Source organism: Salvelinus fontinalis, chromosome 6 (assembly GCF_029448725.1).
Source record: "Salvelinus fontinalis isolate EN_2023a chromosome 6, ASM2944872v1, whole genome shotgun sequence".
Taxonomy (NCBI): Eukaryota; Metazoa; Chordata; class Actinopteri; order Salmoniformes; family Salmonidae; genus Salvelinus; species Salvelinus fontinalis.
The window spans coordinates 49,738,488-49,765,356 of NC_074670.1; the positions used below are offsets into that span (position 1 = coordinate 49,738,488).

Sequence of the window (26,869 nt, forward strand, 5' to 3'; positions counted from 1 at the left end):
TTCATAACTGTGACCTTAATTGCCTACTGTCTGTAAGCTGTTAGTGTCTTAACAACCGTTCCACAGGTGCATTTTCATTAATTGTTTATGGTTCATTGAACAAGCATGGGAAACAGTGTTTAAACCCTTTACAATGAAGATCTGTGAAGTTATTTGGATTTTTACGAATTATCTTTGAAAGACAGGGTCCTGAAAAAGGAACGTTTCTTTTTTGTTATGAATTTATTTCTATAACGAGTAAGCAAGTCAAAATTGCCGAGTTTCCGTCAGGACCTTAACGCGGCGCACCTTTCCACAGGGAGTTTCCAAGTCGGAATGTCCGAGTTCTGAGTTGTCTTTTGCCGTGTTTACGTTAGATCTGGTTTTAGTCGTTTTAAAGCATATTGAGTTCGTTCCTAAATCTATATATAGTTTGGCACATTAGTCGTTAATACGGTAACACATTTTTTATCATACCAATATCCAAAAGGACTTTTACTTTGAAATAAAAACAATCACTTTTCCTTCCGGAATCATCCATCTACTGTTGCTGTCTCCGCTTAGCTAGCTTGCATGAAATATCTTTCTAGAAACCTCGAATAACGACGACGTACTTTCTTTGAAGATTGAATCGTCAAAATGGGTTACAATAAATTCCGAGTCAACGCTACTCGGAAGATGTCGAAGACGTTAGCTCTGACTGTTCTAGCCTGTTTGTCATTCTGCATCTGTGTTTGCAGGGCAGAGGATAGTGCCATGGAGAACATGGTAACAGAGAGGAAGGTTGAGGATAACCACAGACAAGACAGTGCCGACCTGCTGATTTTCATCATGCTCCTAACCCTCACGATTTTAACCATATGGTTATTCAAGCACCGTCGTTTCAGGTTTTTGCATGAAACGGGACTGGCTATGATCTATGGTGAGTATGGGTGAGAGGCCTCCTTGTCAGGAGACTGCATGATGTCGTCATTACTTATCGTCATACTTAGCTTCGATGCAACCAAGATACTTCTGCCATAATGCTGGACTTTCGATAGTCTCTGACTAGTCCAACACAATGTCAAAAGTCTCTTGGTTGCATGGAAGCTACGTCATACTGTTTATGTAGCTACAGGTCACGCACAGTATGTTTATTGACATTTACTGGACATCTGGTAACATTGTTGTCATTCAAATAGGGATGCTGTCGAGACAACACAAGGCTCCGGCAATAATGAGGCCTACAATGGCCATATCTCTAAATTAGATCTCTGTTGTTGGTGTTTGGAATAATATTTATACCTTATCAGTTATGCTACTGTGTGCAGGTACTAAACCCATACCGTTCAATGTCACACACCCAGCAAGGTTCAACTTACTTAGCAGTATTTTTCTTTAGTTGCTCTGACCACTTCATGCACTTCCTGAAGTCCCATAGGTCACCTTGCATTCTTCAATGGAATGTTAGCTGGTTATTTATGTACATTGCGCATGGTGCTGTTCCGGCATGAAGGGCACAGAGGACAACTGATAGACGCAATTCGGTATTTGTTAACCCAAGTTCATTCACTCTGTTCCCTCGCTCTCCCTCCAGGCGTGCTGGTTGGGGTGGTCCTGCGCTATGGTATCCACGTACCCCGTGACATTAGTAACGTCACCCTCAGTTGCCATGTCAATGCCAGCCCACCCACACTGCTCGTCAACGTCAGCGGCAAGTTCTACGAGTACACGCTGAAGGGCGAGATCAGCGCCTCTGAGATCAGTGACGTGCAAGACAACGAGATGCTTCGCAAGGTAGAGTCCCAAACACGTGGTCATTATTCATTTTGAAACATGAAATTATGGCTTGACTGACCAGAAAAGTGGCTGCTTCCACATAAGTCGTGGTTATTGTCTAAACGTGTTTTTTTTCTTCAAATCTAAACCGCTGTTTGGGAGGCTTTGTACAACTCAGACAAATTGGTTGCCTTTCTTTACATATTCCCTTTCTATCGTTCCCTAGGCATTTTCCACACGCACTCACTGTCTAATACACAGACACATGCACACTGTGTGTAACTCGGTGCATAACATAGGTCATCAGTCTTGTCCTGAGGTAGCCTACAGAGCACTGTTATTCAATGCAACTACTTTTGTGAAAATGTAAACAAATAATATAAATCTTAAGATTTTTCAGAGGGTGCTGCAGGACCCCCCAACATCCATACTTCCTGTGGCTATGTGACAGTGGTTCCCAACCTGTTTTGCTTACTGTACCAGCAATTGATTTTTTTTGCGCTGCCCAGAGTGCTCCCTTATGTGGCTTTTACCAGTAGGCCTATGGTCTCATGAGTTTTCTTAAGGCAACAAAAATGATGGAAAATGAAAATGGACCCTAGTTAGTTATTGTTACGTGCATTTATAATTGGGTTATAACAACAACAACAAAAATCCCATTTTATTATAGTCAGTGGGACACTGCACTGTACAGTGACGTAATACAACCCTTCTGAGTTTTTCGTCTTTTCTCAGGTGACCTTTGACCCTGAGGTGTTCTTCAACATCCTCCTGCCCCCTATAATCTTCCATGCCGGCTACAGTCTGAAGAGGGTAAGGCATGTGGTTGGTTAGTTTAAAAGTTGAATCAATAGTAAAATATCACAGTGCTGATTTGTTCGTCGGTAATATTTAGGCCTAATCCTTCACGTAACTCTATCTCTCAGAGACACTTCTTCAGGAACATGGGGTCCATCCTGGCTTATGCCTTTCTGGGAACAGTCATATCATGTTTCATCATTGGGTGAGTTTATAGCTGCTGGACTTTTATTGTCATGAATCTTGCCATGGAGGCTGACCGGAAAGATTTCCGCTAGATGGGCCAGCTGCAAAGTCAAAATTCATTCAAATAAAAATTAGCATTTTGATCTTAATTTAAGGTTAGGCATTAGGGTTAGCTGTATGGTTAAGGTTAGAGTTAGGTTTAGGTTTAAAATCTGATATTATGACTTTGTGGCTGTGCCAGCTAGTGACCGCTCTGCGGAGCTGCCTCCAGGGCAAGATTCATGACAACAAATGCCAACCTGCAAGTTTACACACAGCTATACTGTATTATGTATGCGTTACATCTTTGTGTGTTCATACACCTTTAGTCCTTTGTGTGACCTGTCAGAGAAATGCTGAACTGAGGTAATATGATCTCTACCTCTGTGCAGGTTGCTGATGTACGGCTGTGTCACGCTGATGAAGCAGGTGGGACAGCTTCACGGGGACTTTTTCTTCACAGACTGTCTGTTGTTTGGAGCCATTGTCTCTGCAACTGACCCAGGTACAGACCCTGTTCATCTCAGTCACCTCTTTAGGACACTCAATAATGGACCACACGGTAACGGTTCAACCGCTTGCTTCAGCAGTAATAAGCCTAGTCCATATATTGTTATCCAAAGGTTTTTTTTCCTGATTCACAAGCTGCAAAAACTATTTGAGGCTACGGTGTCTCAAAATGAACAAACAGTACTATTGCTGCTTTTTTCTAGTTTTTCAAGCAAAGGTCTGTTAAGGGAGTAGGCAGCCGAGCTGAAGCCTTTACTTTACTGTCTCCTGTCCTGCAGTGACGGTGCTGGCCATCTTCAACGAGCTGCAGGTGGACGTGGATCTGTACGCTCTGCTGTTTGGAGAGAGCGTTCTCAACGATGCCGTGGCCGTGGTGCTGTCCTCGTGAGTCCTCCGTCTTGACCTGACACACCTGTCTACCGTCTGTCGGTCTCCTTGACACACTCACATTGTGAAGTTTGGTATTTGTCTTTGTGATCGATTGTTGTGAAGCTTTGGCTGACAAACCTCATCTTCAAACAGCTGTGCTTTGGAACTGTTATAGATATTTTGGGCTGGATAAGGGGGAGGTTTGTCCTAGTCTCTCTCTCTCTCTCTCTCACACACGCACAAGCACAAGCACATGGACACGCACACACAAACACACCCTCAACCAAATGTTCTTTGGTATTGATTATCCAGTGTGTGACCTGGTTGTACTAAACCAATAACTATTATTAATGCTGTGGAATGTGTGAGATTGACCCTTTGGTAACCCTAACCAGTACCTTCCCTCTGCCGGGAACTCTGATTATTTTCAGAATTCTAATGTATTATGGTCGGCTCAGCGCGGGGGTGCAGCACGCCCCTGGAGCCAATCAATCAGCCAATCATTGGGTAGAGGGCGTGGCGGCGACGCGAGACACTCCCCTGAACGGGTGTGCTAGCTCAGAGTGCTTTTGCGGTGGCTTCTTTTTGCATTGTGAGAACATGCATGGCAAATGACCAGCCGTTACACCCCAGATAGCAGCTATGCAGCACAAGTGCAACCCTTAAACGGATAGTTCACGCCGACATCAAAAGCGTGTCAGATGTTTGCGTAACCAAAAAGCTAGCGTGCTGAGCCTATATTTCATGGCATCCGTTTTGTGGATCTTGAGGTATGCATTAGGTCAACTCTTGAGTCCTCAATTCAAAATGTAAGCCAGTTCTTGTGGTGTAGAATCCTGGTGATTTGCTGTTTGGGTGACAGGCGTTTTATTACGTCCCCAATTTGCATGGTCCTGCTGCTCGGCTATAACCCCTTTGCCCTTCCTCTCTCTGTCTTCTCGGTCAAACCGCTCTCTCACTCACTGCTTTTCTCTCAGCCATGTACGTATGCCCTGGTAATGATGTTATGTAAGAGAATTGTTACATTTTTTTAGGGAATAGTGATAAACCTCTTATTTCATCAGTTTAACACAGATTTCTTTTGCTGCCGCATGAGCCAGAATTGTGTAATGAGGTTGGATTTATTGCAATTTGGATTTAACCATGTTATCTAGAATCACTAATTCCAAGCTTCAGCTAATCTTTCACGAGAGGTTCCCCGTAGCTACGAGTTGAAAAACCCATGCCCAATAGTTCCTCTGGTCTGACTTGAATGGAAAGCTGTTGATGTATTTCTGCTACAGTCAGTGCTGAGAGATACCTTAAGACTGGGTAGCTAGTAGTCCCATAGAACCCTCCAGTGTAGAACATTGCTTCTCAGAGGATGGTATCACTTCATACACAGGACCGTACTTACTAGCAGATGTCTATACACGAGTATGTGCACCAGTGGAGGCTGTTAGGGGGAGCTGTGGGAGGACGGGCTCATTGTAACGGCTGGAGTGGCATAAATGGAACGGTATCAGACATGGAAACCGTATTCCGTTCCATGTATTCCAGTCCAGCCGTTACAATGAGCCCAACCTCCTATAGCTGCTCCCACCAGCCCCCACTGATGTGTGCATACTGTAGTATAATCTCATAATTTCTTAATGGGTTTTCCATGTGAAACTACGATAGTCATTGTAGATATTGACACAGCGAGCCACTATATATTTGCATAAGAGAGTCATCTGCACTTCAAACAGACTGGGCATGCAAATGTTAGTACTAGTACTATACAGTGCTCTTGGGTCATTAGGATCATCAGAGTCATTTGTATAGAGGCCTCCCCTGGTCTGTAGGGATATACCTTACGTAGTTCTAATATCATTGGGGACTTTTCAAGACGTTCAACCTTTTCAGGATGGAAGCACATTTTGTTAACCAGCTCTCTAGGTCTAACCGTACTAATGATCTATGGTTCGTTCATTTCTCATGCCCAGAAATGATGCAGTAAATACCGGTATTTAATTTCCATTTCCACCCTCGTAACACTTCATCCATCCACATAGGCCGCTTGAGCTACTCTATTATTTTGCACCTTTTCTGGGATTGACTGTGTGTGTGTACCAGGTCCATCGTGTCGTACCAGCCGGAGGGGGACAACAGTCACACCTTTGAGGTGATGGCCATGTTGAAGTCCTTTGGGGTGTTCCTGGGTGTCTTCAGTGGATCCTTCGCCCTGGGAGTGGCCACCGGGGTCATGACGGCGCTCATATCCTTTAGTCAATTATGTACTTTGTGTGATTTGAGGGTCTAGAAATGCAAAAATGTATATTACAGTAACGGCCAGGTTACAAACAGATGGAAATGCTTTTGTTCTTGTATTCCAATGGATGAAGTAGATTCTTAGCCTAGCGGGTAGAGTGTTGGGCCAGTAGCCGAAAGGTCGCTGGTTTGAATCCCCGAGCCGACCAGGGAAATAATCTATCGACGTGCCCTTGAGCTTGGCACTAATCGCTCTGGATAAGAGCGTCTGCTAAATGGCTAAAATGTAAAAGTGCTCTTGGTATTGTCAACTTGCTAGTTGCTATATATTGACCTCAATGCTCGGGAGTCTAAGCTGTTCTTTCAGTGTTTGGAGAGTTGTGTAGTGTGGTCGTTTTCATGGCGCATTTTCTCCTTGACTGTTATCCTCACGTCACTAAGTTCACTAAGCTGAGGGACTTCCAGCTACTGGAGACTGCTCTCTTCTTCCTCATGTCCTGGAGCACCTTCTTAATGGCAGAGGCCTGTGGCTTCACAGGTAACCAATCATCTTACTGAACCGGTCATGGCCCCACCCCCCACAGGTTATTTTTTCATGACCCACTTTCTTATGGTGTGTCTTGTTGTTGTTTGTTTCTGCAGGTGTGGTGGCAGTGCTTTTCTGCGGGATCACTCAGGCTCATTACACCTTCAACAACCTGTCCCCTGAATCACAGGACAGGACCAAACAGGTGAGGACCACGTTTACCATTGCATTTATTTACTGCGAGCTACGCTGGACAGCAATGTCATCTGCTAAATATTGACATTCCAAAATGGTCCCTGAAAGGTTGTTTTTGTGTTGTCCTGTAGTTGTTTGAGCTGCTGAACTTCCTGGCAGAGAATTTCATCTTCTCCTACATGGGTCTGGCCCTGTTCACCTTCCAGAACCACATCTTCAACCCCACCTTCATCATGGGCGCTTTTGTATCCTCACTCATAATACAATGAGATGATGGGAGTACAGCACGCAACCCTAGTCTAAGAGTAGTGTATAGGGGTTAAACTGTAAGACTGGGTGGGAATGGCATAAGCAATGACAAACCGGGCATTATTTAACTGTTATTTAACCACTGTAGTCATAGTAGAGTAAGTAGCATTACTGGGCATCTAAGTACAGAATTTTGTTTGTAATGCTGGGAAGGCACTAGACTGAAAAGTTTTCAGGACATTGCTAGTTTCTTTCCCCTCTATGGACCTCTCCTTGACAACAATCACTCCCAGCTGGCAGTGTTCCTGGGCAGAGCAGCCAACATCTACCCCCTGTCCTTCCTGCTCAACCTTGGGCGCAGGAACAAGATCAGCTCCAACTTCCAGCACATGATGATGTTTGCAGGTACTGCATTTACACAGGCAGCGCAATTCTGATCATTTGCCCAATTATTGTCAAAAGACTAATTAGTGGAAATAAAGATCGGAATGTGGCCAGGCGGAGATCTGGCGCCACCATTTTTCATTTTCCTTTTTAGATTAAATAGCATTGTATTTACTTGAAGAGAAAATGTGATGATAATATAGCGCTTTCTGTCCAGTTTCTAGGTTTCAAGTGATGAAATATCTGCCACAATTTTTGTATTTATTATTACTTTAAAACATTTTTGGGGAAATTTAAAAAAGTGCAGAGGCTGGGATATCCTGCCACTTTTTGAACCATGTTGATTTATGAGTCTGATTTCTTGTGTCCAGTGATTTTAGGAGTCACTGTTCTGCCATTTACATCCTTAGTCTTCTGAAGCTCAGTTGATAGAGAAGCACTTGGAATGCAAGTTTGATTCATTATTAATAATAATATTATTATTATAAATATAGAAAAAACTAGTCATACCAGAACGTGTTGTTACATTGACCACTATGTAACTGTACTAACTGATTGTCATGTGATGACGATTATTGAAACTGTTTACAGAGTTCCCACACCAGCGACGTTATCTAACAAAAAGCTATTTTAAGTGATATGACTTGTGGAGAGACACACACTGCTTGTCGCTTGTGCACACACACATACGAACTGGGTGGTTCGAGCCCTGAATGCTGATTGGCTGTGTTAGGTTCTAAAATATTAGAGTAAGAACTTGAAGGACACTGTGAAAGCTTAAACCAAGTGTATTCTTCCCAAAGGATCGGACAGCTGAATTGACAAAAACATGTTTACAATAGTGCTGGTATTTGTACCCCACTTTGGGCGGAGTCTCCTCCTTCTCACTAAACATTGTATCTTTATTGCTAGGCAGGAAACTAAGTGATACGGGCAATAAACAGTTCCTTCTCCCTTAACATGACCTGACCTCAACCCCCTTCATCTCTAATCTATGGTTCTCTTCCCTTATCAATGCCTGCCACGTGATCGTTTCCATACTCAGTACATTCCAAGCTTAATTGCACCCACCATATACCTTCCCCCTACAGATAACCATTAACCACTGGCGTGGCCCCTCGGCTATGGCACCCCTCAGGTCTCTCTTATAACTAATGAATAATAACATTTAAAGTTCAGAAATCCAAACCCATCAGTCCCCCCTTTTTGAACATTTGACATCATACTGTTCAACATTACATAAACTTGGAAATCACTTTATAAATGGACAAACAATGATAATAAAACACGAACAAACAAAAAAATAAACATGATTAACATTCACCGTGAGGTTTACAAACTCAGAGGCTTATGGCCTCTGTTCTATGATCACACCAAGCACACTCATTTCTCATAGAACACTGATAATAACGTGTCCGCTGGAGCTGTTGACTTCTTCCATTTCAACGTTCTCCTTCTGGTTCCTAAGAGAGTGAGAGCATAAGACTTGAAAAGCAAAAAGAAACACAAAACATAACAGTATTCACAGTGTGGTAAGCTATGCATAATTATATATGCATGAAAACCCAAAGTCTGATAACATGACAATTCCCACTCTCTCTTCGCCTGACTCTATGCCCCCAGGATACTTTTCTGCTGGATTCCACAAAAATGAAGGCCCTAGAGAACCTCCTCATGCTTTCACCCAGTCTTCCCCTTTCCTGCCACAGGCTCCGAGAGGGTGTTCCCAAGCCATATCATTTTCACTTTGTTCCCCATCTCCTTCTTTGCCACCTGATGGGCAAGTGCATAGCCCTAATCAACGCTACTCTTGAATGCCTCCAGAATGTTGTCCAGAGTACAATAACCCCAACATATATCCTTTCATCTGATGCATTAACCAAAAAGGCAACTAAACCCAACTATGGAGGTTAAAGTAGCTCCCAGACCCAAACCATCTGTATGTCTACAGTGGAATCTAGTCTTTCTCTCTCTCATTAGCTCCGCTTCCTCTGTCATGGCGTCTTCAAGCTCGCCCATTATGCAGCTGGACCTCACTTCACGTGAGAACTGTGAACCCACCGAGGAGAGACATGACGATCTTTACCGCTGCAGTAAGGAGTACTGCGTGTAGACCAGACCAACGCTGTTCCAACACTCCCCCCTGGTGTATCTTGATCTCCAGAATTCAGCTCGTGCCCTCGGTTATCTGCTGCTCCTCATGTGCTGCTTCCACCTGGGAATATACACAATGCAATGCATTGGTCATTTCCTGACAACACAGACTCCCCTTAGCCCAGATCATTAATCTGTGACATGTATAACAGCCCCCGGTACTCCCATCGGTCTCCCAGTTACCAAGCCATGTGGCATGAGTCCTCATAAAATGATATCCCAACAATGCTACTAAAATAACCCTGGCTACTACTGACACTGCCCGTGACGCATACCTCAAACTCCCTCATTTGCGCCGTAGTCCAATTCCATGCTGTTACTATAGCCTCCTTTAATTACTGTCCCTACAGCGACTGCCGTGAGTAGCTACTGCATGGAATCTGTCAAGCTGGCTGTTATGAATAGGGAAAATATGAATGAAGTTGGAAGGATATCCAACCTGTAACGGCTGTCTAATGCCTCCTCCTCGGATGAGGAGGAGGAGTAAGGGTCGGACCAAAACGCAGCATTGTATGCAGACATAATGGAATTTATTAAAGAAAGACGAAACACGAAAACTCTTACACAAACTACAAAACAACAAACAACGTAGACAGACCTGAACTTGAGAACTTACATATAGACACGAAGAATGCACGAACAGGAAAGACTAGCCAAACGAACGAACAAACGAAACAGTCCCGTGTGGTGCAACAGACACAGGAACATCACCCACAAACAAACAGTGAGAACAGCCTACATTAATATGGTTCTCAATCAGAGGAAACGTCAAACACCTGCCTCTAATTGAGAACCATATCAGGCAACACATTTAACCCCACATAGAAACACATAACATAGACTACCCACCCAGCTCACGTCCTGACCAACTAAACAAAGTTAAACAAAGGAAAATAAGGTCAGGAACGTGAAACAACCTAAAAAAAACTCTTGAGTCACAGGTTTCTTGAAAGTTGACAATAGTGTCTGAAATGCCAACACTATCTCTGCTACTCGCACCATGATCTGGGTATGTGTAACGTTCAGTTTAACTTCATAGTAGTCCCTATATTGTGCGCAGTTAGCTCGCAGGAGAGTGAGGACAGCTATCTCGTGTAACAATATACATAGTCTGGGGATGATACCACTCTATCACCACAACCTTAATATATGAGCCCCACAGATCTCCACCCCAGTCACATTCCATCTCACTTAGCCTCCCACATACCCTAGAGAAGTTAACGTCCCACCTCGTCAACAGCCAGTGAAACTGCAGGGCGCCAAATTCAAAACAACCGAAATCCCATCATTTAAATTCCTCAAACATACACCATTTTAAAGATACACTTGTTGTAAATCCAGCCAGTGTCCGATTTCAAAAAGGTTTTACGACGAAAGCACACCAAACGATTATGTTAGATATGAGCCAAGTCACAGAAAAAGACAGCCATTTTTCCAGCCAAAGAGAAAAGTAACAAAAAGCAGAAATAGAGATAAAATGAATCACTAACCTTTGATGATCTTCATCAGATGACACTCATAGGACTTCATGTTACACAATACATGTATGTTTTGTTCGGTAAAGTTCATATTTATATCCGAAAATCTGAGTTTAGGCGGGACGCTACTGTCTCACTTCGCAAAAAGCCTGAGAAAATGCAGCGCGTCAAATTAAAATTAATTACTATGAAGATTACTATAAAATCAAACTTTCATTAAATCACACATGAATGATACCAAATTAAAGCTACACTGGTTGTGAATCCAGCCAACATGTCAGAATTCGAATAGGCTTTTCGGCGAAAGCATACGATGCTATTATCTGAGGATAGCACCATTGTAAACAAAGAGAGATAAGCATATTTCAAACCTGCAGGCGCGACACAAAACGCAGAAATAAAAATAATTCATGCCTTACCTTTGACGAGCTAATGTTTTTGGCACTCCAATATGTCCCATAAACATCACAAATGGTCCTTTTTGTTCGATTAATTCCGTCGATATATATCCAAAATGTCAATTTTATTTGGCGCGTTTGATCCAGAAAAACACAGGTTCCAACTTGCTCAAACGTGACGACAAAATATCTCAAAGGTTACCTGTAAACTTTGCCAAAAAATGTCAAACTACTTTTGTAATACAACTTTAGGTATTTTTTAACGTTAATAATCGATACAACTGAAGACCGGATTATCTGTGTTCAATACAGGACAAACAAACTCAAGCATGCTTTCTGGTCTTGCGCCTCTATCAAACAGTACACATGAAGTGACACTTTTTCAAAATGGCCGTACTTCATTACACAAAGGAATAACCTCAATCAATTTCTCAGGACTGTTGACATCCAGTGGAAGCCGTAGGAACTGCAAGCATTTCGCTTAGAAATCTGGTTTCCCAATAAACTCATTGAAAAGAGAGTGACCTCAACAACAACAAAAAATCTGAATGGTTTGTCCTCGGGTTTTCTCCTGCTAAATAAGTCCTGTTATACTCACAGACATGATTCAAACTGTTTTAGAAACTTCCGAGTGTTTTCTATCCAAATCTACTAACAATATGCATATTTTATCTTCTGGGGATGAGTATCTGGCAGTTGAATTTGGGTATGCTTTTCATCCAAACGTGAAAATGCTGCCCCCTACCCTAGAGAAGTTAACAGCCTTATGTAAACATTATGTCTCAAACACAGAGCTCATGTGTACCTCACTTCCTGCTACAGATACATTTGCACATATATCATTCCATCTAAACCATAACACACTAGTCACTACCCCTAATGCACTTCTACAGTTATAAACATACTAAAACGTTCTTAAATCAATTAGTCAATGTACATCAGTCCCTACTGGAACAATGATCACACTTATGTTGCACGAAACCTAAAAACGTATTGACTTGAAAAGGAAAGAGGAAAAAGTACATGTTTAATAATTTCACACCACCCTTGATGCGACTAAAACTGGGGAAAGAACCATCCATCCGTTACGTTCCAAGCCCGTGTGATGCTGGTCTCCATGCCCGTCTCCTTCGTTTTCATCCTTGGGTGTTAATGCAAGACTATGGGCCTTGTATGCAATTAATTGTACCGTATATAAGCAATCTAATCTATATATTAATTCCGATTTAACATAAAATTATGATCACATGGTAATAAAAAAATAAAAACGTAATGTTTGAACCAAGCTATCATCCAGTGAGTTTTCTAATAACCTCCCTGTCGGAGGACACTTAAAGATAAGGTTTCTAGAGGCTCCCTAGGCATAATACATTTGAGTAGTGCACCCACCTCTCACAGTTTGAGAACAATTCTCTCCCGTTGTATCCGAATTATAACTAAAACATTTGATAAATTATCCAACCCAAATTTAGAATGACTGTCCTCCGTGCTTTACTTTGAGTCTATCACTCGAATTCAAGCTTCTCAACCTATCACACATCACGGTTAGAATGTACGTTTATAAGCGGGAACTTTTATTGCTGGAAATAACTCTTCTCATTACAACCCCCTCCCCCCCCCCTTGTCCCCGTTTTCCTGTTACGAGTGGCATGGTAATGAAAGATTGGTATCTCACTGCATTCTTAGTCTAGATTGTTCGCAGTGTGTAGACCTTCCTCAATACCACTCCCCTCCTCCCGGCACTTCCTCCTTCCCAATGACACATACAGTTGAAGGCAGAAGTTTACATACACTTAGGTTGGAGTCATTAAAACTCGTTTTTCAACCACTCCACAAATTTCTTGTTAACAAACTATAGTTTTGGCAAGTCAGTTAGGACATCTACTTTGTGCATGACACAAGTCATTTTTCCAACAATTGTTTACAGACATTATTTCACTTATAATTCACTGTATCACAATTCCAGTGGGTCAGAAGTTTACATACACTAAGTTGACTGTGCCTTTAAACAGCTTGGAAAATTCCAGAAAATTATGTCATGGCTTTAGAAGCTTCTGATAGGCTAATTGACATAATTTGAGTCAACTGGAGGTGTACCTGTGGATGTATTTCAAGGCCTACCTTCAAACTCAGTGCCTCTTTGCTTGACATCATGGCATGGGAAAATCTAAAGAAATCAGACCTCAGAAAATAAATTGTAGATCTCCACAAGTCTGGTTCATCCTTGGGAGCAATTTCCAAATGGCTGAAGGCACCACGTTCATCTGTACAAACAATAGTACACAAGTATAAACACCATGGGACCACGCTGCCATCATACCGCTCAGGAAGGAGACGCGTTCTGTCTCCTAGAGATGAACGTATTTTGGTGCGAAAAGTGCAAATCAATCCCAGAACAACGGCAAAGGACCTTGTGAAGATGCTGGAGGAAACGGGTACAAAAGTATCTATATCCACAGTAAAACGAGTCCTATATCAACATAACCTGAAAGGCCGCTCAGCCTAGAAGAAGCCACTGCTCCAAAACCGCAATAAATCCAGACTACAGTTTGCAACTGCACATGGGGACAAAGATTTTACTTTTTGGAGAAATGTCCTCTGGTCTGATGAAACAAAAATAGAATTGTTTGGCCATAATGACTATTGTTATGTTTGGCGGAAAAAGGGGGGAGGCTTGCAAGCCGAAGAACACCATCCCAACCGTGACTCACGGGGGTGGCAGCATCATGTTGTGCGGGTGCTTTGCTGCAGGAGGGACTGGTGCACTTCACAAAATAGATGGAAATGTACGTGGATATATTGAAGCAACATCTCAAGACATCAGTCAGGAAGTTAAAGCTTGGACGCAAATGGGTCTTCCAAATGGACAATGACCCCAAGCATACTTCCAAAGTTGTGGCCAAATGGCTTATGGACAACAAAGTCAAGGTATTAGAGTGGCCATCACAAAGCCCTGACCTCAATCCTTTAGACAATTTGTGCGCATAACTGAAAAAGCGTGTGAGCAAGGAGGCCTACAAACCTGACTCCGTTACATCAGCGCTGTCAGGAGGAATGGGCCAAAATTCACCCAACTTATTGTGGGAAGCTTGTGGAAGGCTACCCAAAACGTTTGACCCAAGTTAAACAATTTAAAGGCAATGCTACCAAATATTAATTGAGTGTATGTAAACTTCTGAACCACTGGGAATGTGATGAAAGAAGTAAAAGCTGAAATAAATAATTCTCTCTACTATTATTCAGACATTTCACATTCTTAAAATAAAGTGGTCATCCTAACTGACTTAAGACAGGGAATTGTGAAAAACTAAGTTTAAATTTATTTGAGTAATGTGTATGCAAACTTCCTACTTCAACTGTATGTAACTCTTGCCTGTCAGATTTGATGGCCCTTGGTAATGTCCCGATTTTTCAATATAAAGTAATCAGTTTTTCCCACGTACACAATTCTCTCACCATTCTGTCTGGTCCATTTCTCCCATCAGTACACCAGGAGCATGAGAGTAGTTTGTATGTTAACTCTCTCCACGCTCACTCCACATGCGCGGTCTCAGGACTCATGGCGCACTCCTGCCGCCCGTACCCAGGTTAATGGCTCGGACTCAGATTGGTGTGTTAAAAGTCACTGTCCCATTGAACGCCTTTTGTTGCTCTTTCTTCAGCCGGTTTGTGGTCACATTATTTCTACCATGCATTAAGACACAATCTGACGTCACCTTCCATGATAACCTCGAGAGGACAGATCAGAACAACAGTTTAGTTCAATTCTTTTCTGATTCAGGAAATCCAGACAAGCATCGACTATATGACAACTATTACATTCCCAATTTCCTTATTAACATTATCTCTACGACCAATGTCAAAGAGCATAACAACATACTGTTACTGTTGAAACCATTTTCAAAATTAGTTCATACTCCCTTATTTTACTGGCGACCTCTCGGAAGAGTTACCAGATCAGGGAGGTAGCACCATAACCCATGGGAGAATCCCAACCATCCAGCAGATCTTGTGAAATGTTGTATCGAAACAATGTCAAGAAATTAAATCAGCAATTCACATATCCCAATCCATTTCATGAAATCAGCAATACACATCACAATCCGTTTGGAGTAACTGTCAACCCTCATTAACATATCTTTTTCCTTCTATATGCAGAGTAAACAAAATACATTTGTGTATTTACCCAAAGACCAGAAGCCCTGGGGAACTGGTAGTTTCCCCTTTTGAACACATTGTGATTCAAAATCGTGTTAAATCTAAAATAAACAAATTCGAATAACCCATCAACTTAGAATTACAACTCTTGATAACTCCATAAGGAAATAATGATATCTCATGAAGTAATGGTAAAATAGAATAGAGACTGGTGTTTCTCATTCATTTTATAATTAAATCCCACCTGTTTTGATTATTTCTAGTGAGATTGATCAGGCCTCACCAGAAAGTCAGGGTACAGGGCATCCAACACCATTAAATATTTCCTCTCCCCTTTCTTTCCCTGTCCTTCAGAAACCCTTTAAAACATGTCAAACATTTCCATCATTCTGCATACCCAATTTAAAACCAAATTGTAAAGACCACACACAAAATAAATCCCACAGTATTAACACCACTAACGCATATTCATAACCAGTAAATTGTGTGTGGTAAACCGTAGGTCAAAAACACACATGAACAGGCCTTACTTATCTGTGAACTCTGTTTATGGCCTATTCCATATACTTTTATACTTAACTGCTCTCCCCAAGACCACAGTCAATGAAAGCCCCTCCGAGAGACAATGAAACCCCCTCTTCTGGAAAAGAAAGTATACATTTCGTTAGCATTCACAATGCTACATCTTAGCGGGGCGGCAGGTAGCCTAGTGGTTAGAGCGTTGGACTAGTAACCGAAAGGTTACAAGATTGAATCCCTGAGCTGACAAGGTAAAAATATGTTGTTCTGCCACTGAACAAGGCAGTTAACCCACTGTTCCTAGGCTGTCATTGAAAATATGAATTTGTTCTTAACTGACTTGCCTATTTAAATAAAGGTAACATTTAAATTTTAAAAAATCAGCAATCCTAAATGATTAATTATAAACCAAAGATGATAATGGTAAGTCCACTGTCCTTACTCCAATCATTAAACGTTTGTTTTAATCCACCCTAGCGTTAATCTTTTATTTCTTGCCACCGAGGATTCACTGGTCTCTCTTCCCCATGATTCTCCATAACCACCGCACCACCATTTTCATTTTAGGTTTGGTACCCCTATCCTAATTCCTCATGACCCCTCCACCCTTTCGTCCATTCTAGAAATCTATTTCAGAATAAGGCGACATAAAATGTCTCATGAGATTAACCCCCCCCCCCCCCCCCCCCCCCTAGGTTTTGGCCAGATCATTTTTATTTGTTACATCTTTAGAATACATCGTCCTGGCATTTCGCCTAGATTCTTAAACCCAAAATACTTTTTCCTTTGGCAAATTTAGCCAATATCTCATCATAAGGAATCCATGATATTTGATCCCTGGCATCTATTAAAAAGTTGTGTAAGATGTAATCTCTATGAACCACTATCGATCGTACTGACAATCATATTTCAACCCCCCAGGCCCCCCAGGCGCGACACAAAACTCCGAAATAACGATATAATTCATGCCTTACCTTTTGAAGAGCTTCTTCTGTTGGCACTCCAATATGTCCCATAAACATCACAAATGGTCCTTTTGTTCGATAAATTCTGTCGTTATATCTCCAAAATGTCAATTTATTTGGCGTGTTTGATTCAGAAAAACACCGATTCCAACTCGCCCGACATGACTACACATTATCTAATAAGTTACCTGTAAACTTTGTCCAAACATTTCAAACAACTGTCCTAATCCAACTTTAGGTATTTTTTTACGTAAATAATCAATCAAATTTAAGACGGGATAAACTGCGTTCAATAGCGGATAAAATGAAAGTGGAGCGAGCTTCAGGTCGCACTCCCCAACCACAACAGTACACTTGGCTATCCACCCAGATAGGAAATGGCTACTTCTTCATTACTCAAAGAAAAAACATCAACCAATTTCAAAAGACTTGACATTTAGTGGAAGCGATAGGAAATGCAAGCATATTTCTATTAAAACGGGCTTGCCATAGAAAACCAATATAAAACAGATTGACCTCAAAAATGAAATCCCCTGGATGGATTGGGCTCGGGGTTTCGCCTGCCAAATCAGTTCTGTTATACACAGACATTATTCAAACAGTTTTAGAAACTTCAGAGTTTCTATCCAAATCTACTAATAATATGGATATCCTAGCTTCTGGGCCTGAGTAGCAGGCAGTTTACTTTGGGCTTTTCATCCAGATGTGAAAATACCGCCCCCTAGCCCAAAGAAGTTTTAAAGCATCCTACTCTATTTCATCCACTACCCCCGCAATTGCCGTTTTGATCACAGGCTTCAAACCTGCCATCAAAGCCGAAGTGCAAGTTCTATAAATGTACTCCCGTACCCAGTCTTTCTGTGGCTGAGCATCTACTAATTTCATTTTTATCGGTTATACTCTTCTGTTGATAAAACGCTGACATCAAAACACTTGCATATTGAGCTTGCGATTTCTCATTGTCATTGTGCCATACCACAACAGCCTCTGAGTTCTTCATTTGATTAGAATTTTCCGTAAACAGAGAAGTGCTGCCCAATTTTATCCAGTTTACGCAATTTTTCCCATATTCAAGCCTAATTGGTAGAATGCTGGTGCGCTTCTTTCAGCGCCTCCATGGCTTCATTAAAATCCTCTAGCTCAGCTTTGCAGGGAGAATCGAAGGCCATCTGTCGCCATATCAATAATTATTATTCCCAAACCTCTCCCGACGGTGTCCAGGGTGTTTAGATTTCTTCACTCCCGTCTCTAATACACACCTTCTATTAACTATTTTCCAAGGTAGCGCTACCCACTTCCCCGGAGAATGGTTTGGTATTTGTGCCTATTAATTGGTCATGGCACTTAATACCTTGTGTTAGAACCAATACTAAAACCTCCACTTGGGACCTAAAGAACCAACCCTACACCATATACACTGCTCAAAAAAATAAAGGGAACACTAAAATAACACATCCTAGATCTGAATGAATGAAATATTCTTATTAAATACTTTTTTCTTTACATAGTTGAATGTGCTGACAACAAAATCACACAAAAAGTCCATAGCATCAATGCCTTCCTCTTGCAGGAACTGCTGACACACTCCAGCCACATGAGGTCTAGCATTGTCTTGCATTAGGAGGAACCCAGGGCCAACCGCACCAGCATATGGTCTCACAAGGGGTCTGAGGATCTCATCTCGGTACCTAATGGCAGTCAGGCCTTCTCTGGCGAGCACATGGAGGGCTGTGCGGCCCCCCCAAAGAAATGCCACCCCACACCATGACTGACCCACCGCCAAACCGGTCATGCTGGAGGATGTTGCAGGCAGCAGAACGTTCTCCACGACGTCTCCAGACTCTGTCACGTCTGTCACATGTGCTCAGTGTGAACCTGCTTTCATCTGTGAAGAGCACAGGGCGCCAGTGGCGAATTTGCCAATCTTGGTGTTCTCTGGCAAATGCCAAACGTCCTGCACGGTGTTGGGCTGTAAGCACAACCCCCACCTGTGGACATCGGGCCCTCATACCACCCTCATGGAGTCTGTTTCTGACCGTTTGAGCAGACACATGCACATTTGTGGCCTGCTGGAGGTCATTTTGCAGGGCTCTGGCAGTGCTCCTCCTAATCCTCCTTACACAAAGGCGGAGGTAGCGATCCTGCTGCTGGGTTGTTGCCCTCCTACGGCCTCCTCCACGTCTCCTGATGTACTGGCTCCTGGTAGCGCCTCCATGCTCTAGACACTACGCTGACAGACACAGCAAACCTTCTTGCCACAGCTCGCATTGATGTGCCATCCTGGATGAGCTGCACTACCTGAGCCACTTGTGTGGGTTGTAGACTCCGTCTCATGCTACCACTAGAGTGAAAGCACCGCCCCCTAGCCCAAAGAAGTTTTAAAGCATCCTACTCTATTTCATCCACTACCCCGGCACTACCCCCGCATATACCACACCCTCTCGTGCCTTATTGCTTAAATAACCCCTCCTTGTCCTCCCTAGGGTTGCGTGGGGCGATGACCTTTGCCCTTTCCATCCGGGACACGGCTACCTACGCCCGTCAGATGATGTTCACAACCACCCTCCTCATCGTCTTCTTCACTGTATGGGTCTGTGGAGGCGGAACCACCCAGATGCTTTCCTGCCAGCACATACGGTAGGTCCACCGTGGGGGTCGAAAGTCAAAGTTTGGGGTTGTTGGTGTATGTCTTTTTTTTTGCCTTCAAACAACCTTTTGTTGTTTTGATGTTTATTCTAATTTAGGATATACGCAGCACGTAGAGTTGTCTGTCCAGTTTCAGTATGATCGTCTGTGAACACTGATCTGGTAGACTCATTTAAGCGTTTCTGCATTTCTAACAGTGTGGGTGTAGATTCGGACGCAGATAACTCAGTGAGTATTAAGCCTATGAAAATGGCGTTATTGACTTGAATGCTGTAATCATCTGATTTTAATGTAGTGCTGTTGTTTTGAGTGGATCTCTGTATCTGTCTTTTCTGTGACTCTGTCTCCTCAGATGAGCATTACAGAGGGATCAGAGCGGCGGAGCACCAAACACGAGAGCGCCTGGCTCTTCAGGATCTGGTACAACTTTGACCACAAGTATCCTTTGGTGTCACTCCCATCAGCGCACAGCAGATGGCACTCCAGTGACAGATTCATTTCACAGAGAAAGCATTTTTGTTCTCTATCCAGTAAATTAATGTGTGAGTATAAAACCACGATTTGTCCTGCATAACCAAAATGATCATGGATACAGTGCATTCGGAAAGTATTCAGACCCCTTAACTTTTTCCACATTTTGTTACGTTACAGCCTTTTCTGAAATGGGTTAAATAAAAAAATGTCCCTCATCAATCTACACAAAATACCCCATAATGATGAAGTGAAACAGGTTTTTAGAAATGTTTGCAAATGTACTAAAAATAAAAAAACAGATACATTACATTTACATTACATTTACATTCCCAACATTCCCAAGATACCTTATTTACATAAGTATTCAAACCCTTTGCTATGAGACTCAAAATTGAGCTCAGGTGCATCCTGTTTCCATTGATCATCCTTGATGTTTCTACAACTTGACTGGAGTCCACATGTGGTAAATCCAATTGATTGGACATGATTTGAAAGACACACACCTGTCTATATAAGGTCCCACAGTTGACAGTGCATGTCAGAGCAAAACCAATCCATGAGGTCGAAGGAATTGTCCATAGAGCTCTGAGACAGGATTGTGTCAAGGCACAGATCTGGGGAAGGGTACCAAAACATTTCTGCAGCATTGAAGGTCCCCAAGTACACAGTAGCCTCCATAATTATTACATGGAAGAAGTTTAGAACCACCAAGACTCTTCCTAGAGCTGGCTGCCAGGCCAAACTGAGCAATCGGGGGAGAAGGGCCTTGGTCAGGGAGGTGACCAAGGACCCGATGGTCACTCTGACAGAGCTCCAGAGTATCTCTGTGGAGAAGGGAGAACCTTCCAGAAGGACAGCCATCTATGCAGCACTCCTCCAATCAGGCCTTTATGGTAAAGTGGCCAGACGGAAGCCACTCCTCAGTAAAAGGCACATCAACACCTGCTTGGAGTTTGCCAAAAGACACCTAAAGGACCATGACAAATAAGATTCTCTGTTCTGATGAAACCAAGATTGAACTCGTTGACCTGAATGCCAAGCGCCACATCTGGAAACATGGCACCATCCCTATGGTGAAGCGTGGTGGCAGCAGCATGCTGTGGGGATGTTTTTCAGTTGCAGGGACTGGGAGACTAGTCAGGATCGAGGGAAAGATGAATGGAGCAAAGTACAGCGACATCCTTGATGAAACCCTGCTCCAGAGCACTTAGGACCCCAGACTGGGGTGAAGGTTCATCTTCCAACAGGAAAATGGCCCTAAGCACACAGCCAAGACAATGCAGGAGTGGCTTCGAAACAAGTCTCTGAATGTTCTTGAGTGGCCCGGACTAGAACCCGATCGAACATCTCTGGAGAGACCTGAAAATGGCTGTGCAGCGACGCTCCCCATCCAACCTGACAGAGCTTGAGAGGATCTGCAGAGAAGAATGGGAGAAACTCGCAAAATACAGGTGTGCCAAGCTTGTAGCGTCATACCCAAGAAGACTCAAGGCTGTAATCACTGCCAAAGGTGCTTCAACAAAGTACTGAGTAAAGGGGCTGAATACTTACAGTACCAGTCAAAAGTTGACACACCTACTCGTTCTTTATTTTTTATATTTTCTGCATTGATGTCTTCACTATTATTCTACAAACTATGAAATAACACATATGGAATCATGTATAAACCAAAAAAAGTGTTAAACAGCAAAATATATTTTATATTAGGCACCCTTTTTTCTTCAAAACAGCTTTGCACACTTGGCATTCTCTAAACCAGCTTCATGAGGTAGTCACCTGGAATGCATTTCAATTAACAGGTGTGCCTTGTGTTGTGACATGGCAGGGGTGGTATACAGAAGATAGGGCTATTTGGAAAAGGTGAGAATCCCACATGCAGAGATCATTGCTTCACCTACTCTGCGTCACAGAGACACAGCGATTGGACCGCAAAATCTCGAATTTGGACTCATCGGTCTAATTTCCATTGCTCGTGTTTCTTGGCCAAAGCAGGTCTCTTCTTATTATTGGTGTCCTTTAGTAGTGGTTTCTTTGCAGCAATTTGACCATGAAGGCCTGATTCACGCAGTCTCCTTTGAACAGTTGATGTTGAGATGTGTCTGTTACTTGAATTCTGTGACGCATTTATTTGGGCTGCAATCTGAGGTGCAGTTAATTGTCTATTTCTGAGGCTGGTAACTCTTATGAACTTATCCTCTGCAGCAGAGGTAGATCTGGGTCTTCCTTTCCTCTGGTAGTCCTCATGAGAGCTAGTTTCATAGCACTTGATGGTTTTTGCGGCTACACTTGGAATAAACTTTCAAAGTTCTTGACATTTTCCCTGATTGACTGACCTTCATGTCTTAAAGTAATGATGGACTGTCGTTTCTCTTTGGTTATTTGAGCTGTTCTTGCCATAATATGGACTTGGTCTTTTACCAAATAGCCCTATCTTCTGTATACCACCCCTACCATGTCACAACACAAGGCACACCTGTTAATTGAAATGCATTCCAGGTGACTACCTCATAAAGCTGGTTGAGAGAATGCCAAGAGTGTGCAAAGCTGTCATCAAGGCAAAGGGTGGCTACTTTGAAGAATCTCAAATATAAAATCTATTTTGATTTGTTTAACACAATTGATTTTTTTGGGTGATGTTTTCACTATTATACAATGTAGAAAATGGTCAAAATAAAAACTTTTGAATGAGTAGGTGTGTCAACTTTTGACTGGTATGGGGTATTATTTTGACCCCCATTATGGGGTGTTATTTGTGGATTGATTAGGGGGGGAAACAATTCAATCAATTTTGGAGTAGTGCTGTAATGTAACAATGTGGAAAAAGTAAAGGAGTCTGAATACTTTCCAAATGCACTGTATACAGTATGTGTGCGCAATTACTGCAATAACATACTAGCCTACAGCAGTGGAGGCTGGTGTATTGAGGAAGAGGAGTATGGTTCATTACGTATTTGAGCAGTTTGTTTTGATTCTCTGTGACACAGTTGAGGCCTTGACTATAACCCCTCCAGCTACCTGAAGCCCATCCTGACCCACAGCGGCCCTCCTCTCACCGTCACCATGCCTGCCTGCTGTGGACCACTGGCCAGATGTCTCACCAGCCCACAGGCCTACGAGGTCAGTCGCCACAAACCATGTGTTCCTATTAACCCTGTGACCCTGTTAGGGGGATTATGGTAATAGCGATGACATGTCGTGTTTTCTTCTTTGTCTTAATGAGTATCACAATGGATCACGTATCAATGAATGTACTCAAATGAAGAGTTGCCTGTTTCATAAAAGCTAAAGAATTAGTTCAGTTATAATAGGAGTGTTTGATCAGTTAGAACTGGTGATGACATATTCTTAAATGTTCCTTTCTCTCTTTCCTGCCACCAGAACGAGTGCCAGCTGAAGGACGACGATTCGGACCTCATCCTGACGGACGGGGACATCAGCCTGACCTACGGTGACATCACGGTGAGCACGGACGCCAGCGGCGCCCACACCAGCGCCGGGCCCGCGGGCACCACCTCCGCCGTCATCTCCGCTGACGACCTGGACCGCGAGCTGACGTACGTTGACAACGAGCTGGTGATGAGGGGCACCCGCCTGGTCCTGCCCATGGACGACTCCGAGCCCCCCCTCGCGGACCCCCGACACCGTATGCGGATGTGAGGCGAAAGAGAGGCCAGATGACCAATTCACTCTACGTCCTGCTCACCTTAATCTGCAGGAATGAGATTAACTAAGATCAGCAAGAGACTGGTCTCTCTCTGTCTGTCTCTCTGACTGTGCCAGTCTGTCTTTCTCTGACTGTCTTTCTTTTTCTCTCATACCGCTCATCATCTCTTTCTCACTCTCCCTCACTCTCGTTCCTCTTTTGAGTTTCTCAAATGGCTAATCCATGTCTCTACCTCATTCTTGTTTGCTAATTTTTTACTCCTTTCGCCATCACTGTAATATGAAGTATTTATTCATGTTTTCTTTTGATTTGGTTAAACCGATAGCTTTTCTCAGTTTGTCTTCTAATAGGACCACACTGAAATCACGTGGCAATCTTGTCACAGTAGCGTTATAGAGGACTCAATACGAGTCTATGCGCATGCATTAGTCTATGTGGAGGTCACAGTACAACAGCTAGTTTGTCTCTGTATCACAAGGTGTATAATAACGGTGACATGCTAACTGTGCATGCTAAATTGTGCATCCCTTTTTCTATGCGTGGGGAGTGAGAAGGTTGCGGGGCTGATTGAGTTTGTAGCCTTGTTTTTGGGTCTGATCCTGAATGTTACTGCCTTCTCTGTGTGATCCAAGGCATGCTGACTTGATTTAATGGCTCTGCGTTGCATTTTGTTGCTATGTGAATACGGTTACAATCAAGTGCCTCAGTGACCACTGTAGTTTATTTTCCCTTTTAGAAGTAACACACTCCTCCGTCCACAGGGTGGCGACGTTTTCTATGGGTGACAGGCTGTCTGCGTTTTGAGCCGTTGGGCTGTGGACTGTTACAATGTTAAAGCCTGGTTGAATGACAATGGAAGGACAGAGTTCAGTGTGGTTTAACCAGGCTAACAGTGTAACCTGGCGCACGTCTTGGACTTCCCACAACGACCTTAGACTGTGACTTTGGGAGGGTTTGACACCTTATTTTAGAAGCTGATGTCACTCACCACAGATGCAGAAAGAAGGGCTGTCGTTTTGAATACCAGATCCAAATCTCCCGTACGGTGAAAGCTAGTGCCATTTCCCCTGCATTGACATTTTATGAAAAGAGTGCAGACAGCCTCAAAATACTTTGTATGTATTTTGCAACATACTAGAAGTACTTTAGCTACATAACTAATTGTCACTGTAATTATACTATACTGTGTGTGTAACATGGTGAATATTTGATATTAGGGACTGCAATGTTACTATTATCAAACCTACTGTGGACTTTCTATCTGTGCTAAGCTCTTGCTTCCTACTGGCTAAGATGTATCTGGTTATTCACTGCGTTGAAGTAGTATACAGGGAACATGCTACAGTAGCTCTTGATCAAGGATCAAATTTGCTTTGTTTTTGTCAAATTTGTCTGGAATTGACATTTTGTGGATCAACAATGTTTAATCTATTCATCACTTCTTATCCAATTCTATTTCAGATTGGGATTGTTTATGGGAATGTCCATGTCAAAAGATTGATGGGCTGCTACTGTATGTACTGGACCGCAGTTCAACTGTGAACTGGCCTGAGTTACTGGTCTATTGGCTACGTTGTCCCTGATACTGTATGACGTTGTGATGTCTCGGATAGTATGTAGAAATCACTCACAATTTGGATAGGCGAGTTGGGGTAACATTTCGGATTAAATGATTCCGAATAGATATTTCGAGAAGAAAACAGAATGGTTGTACAAAAGGAATTTGTGCGAATCTTTTTGTGTAAAATAACACTAGTCTAATGTATCCTATATACCTCGCTGTATATTGTATGGGGTTTGGCCTGATTTATAGCTGATGCCTGGCCTCTGAGTAGCTCTTCTAAGCTTCTTGTCTATATGGGCTCTGCGAGCAGAGTGAGTAGCTCCTCTGAGCTGCTTGGCTTCATGTGCTCTACCCTTGTGACTGTTCTGGGATCAGCGGTGGCTGTTAATGTAGTGCAGCAGGAACTGTTGACAGGACACCTGCTTGGCAACGCACTGTTGATATGGATGGAATCAGGCACTGTGCCAGACAACACTACAGACGAGGGAGGGAGTAGGAGAGCGAATGAGGCAGGGTAGGAGCTGAGGAAAGAGAGGTGGAGATGAATAGTGTACATTTTTCCTATAGTCCAAGCTATTAACTTTGCACCTGGGGTTGAGGAGAGTCAAAGGGAGGGGAAGGTAAAGGGAGGGGGGGAAGGAAGGAAGGAAGAGCAGTGTTACCTCCTGCTGTGCAGGAACCTCTGACGGCACGTGTCTTCTCTCTTCGTTTTTATCAGGCAATCCTCTTGACATCGCAACGTGCAGTTAATTATTTTTCCCCTCTATTTTCTGTTTGTTTCCCTCCTATTTTTTTATTTTTATTCTTGATGAAGAAGGGAAATAAGGCGAAAGCATTGAGGATGTTGCAGCATTTGCACTTGTCTTTTGAGAATCGTTTGTTTCATTCTGCTTCGATTGTCTTGCATGTGACATTTGTCATACCTTTGAGCTGCTTTTAACTGGCTTTGAATTACATGTTGGGTTTATAATGAAATGAAAAGGAATACAGTGAAATATGATCCATTTATGTACAGGTTATTATGATCTATGTTACCAAGAGAAACAAGATTGGCCTCATTGCCTCATTCCTTTTCCATGCCATTGACTGTCTTCACAACAACAAAAAGGTCAAAAATCAGGAGTGTGTACCAGTCTACCACTGACAGATCTAATGTTGTAGGTCAAAAAAGCCCCTTGTAGGTCTACTTATATTTGCCAGTACTGTTCTTACAGTATGTGTTCCATTTTTTTTTATTTGAACTGTCAATGGTAACTTGTAATTAACACTAGTCTGAAGTAGCTGACCAAAGGGGCTTGTTGTACTCTGTGTTTTCAGACTGTCCACTCTGTGTTTATACTGCTACTTCGCTGTGTGTGTGTGTGTGTGTGTGTGTGTGTGTGTGTGTGTGTGTGTGTGTGTGTGTGCATGTCGTCTACACCTACGCGTGTGTGTGTGTCTGCTGTAATGCGTGTGTGTGCCACACTGTGCTCCCTCAGTGTTGCAGGTACTGACTGTTTACATTTCTGTAAATATTCCTCACCTGTTCCAAGTCGCGTGCAAAATGTTCAATAAACAGAATCCTGCTTTGGATTAAACCCCTCTGTAATCGTATCCTCATTGACTTGCTGATTACACATCATGATGT

At 42.8% G+C, this 26,869-nt stretch overlaps 1 protein-coding gene across 1 annotated transcript; it reads left to right on the forward strand.

Moving 5' to 3' along the window:
• Positions 1–314: 314 nt before the first annotated feature.
• On the forward strand, positions 315–26,825 carry LOC129858017 (sodium/hydrogen exchanger 6-like). Its single transcript, XM_055926866.1, has 16 exons — positions 315–901; positions 1,556–1,755; positions 2,473–2,550; positions 2,664–2,740; positions 3,153–3,265; positions 3,549–3,654; positions 5,734–5,875; positions 6,301–6,406; positions 6,511–6,599; positions 6,721–6,834; positions 7,132–7,243; positions 19,378–19,531; positions 19,738–19,768; positions 19,893–19,978; positions 23,026–23,131; positions 23,393–26,825. The coding sequence occupies exons 1-16, from the start codon at positions 619–621 to the stop codon at positions 23,669–23,671; spliced, it is 2,076 nt and encodes a 691-aa protein (XP_055782841.1). The 5' UTR covers positions 315–618; the 3' UTR covers positions 23,672–26,825.
• Positions 26,826–26,869: the final 44 nt, after the last annotated feature.

Bases quoted from the DNA above. Each gene is read 5' to 3' on its own strand.
- LOC129858017 (XM_055926866.1), top strand. From the start codon at position 619: ATGGGTTACAATAAATTCCGAGTCAACGCTACTCGGAAGATGTCGAAG. The intron at 1,756-2,472 runs GTAGAGTCCCAA...GTCTTTTCTCAG, and splicing joins ACAACGAGATGCTTCGCAAG to GTGACCTTTGACCCTGAGGT. The intron at 7,244-19,377 runs GTACTGCATTTA...TGTCCTCCCTAG, and splicing joins GCACATGATGATGTTTGCAG to GGTTGCGTGGGGCGATGACC.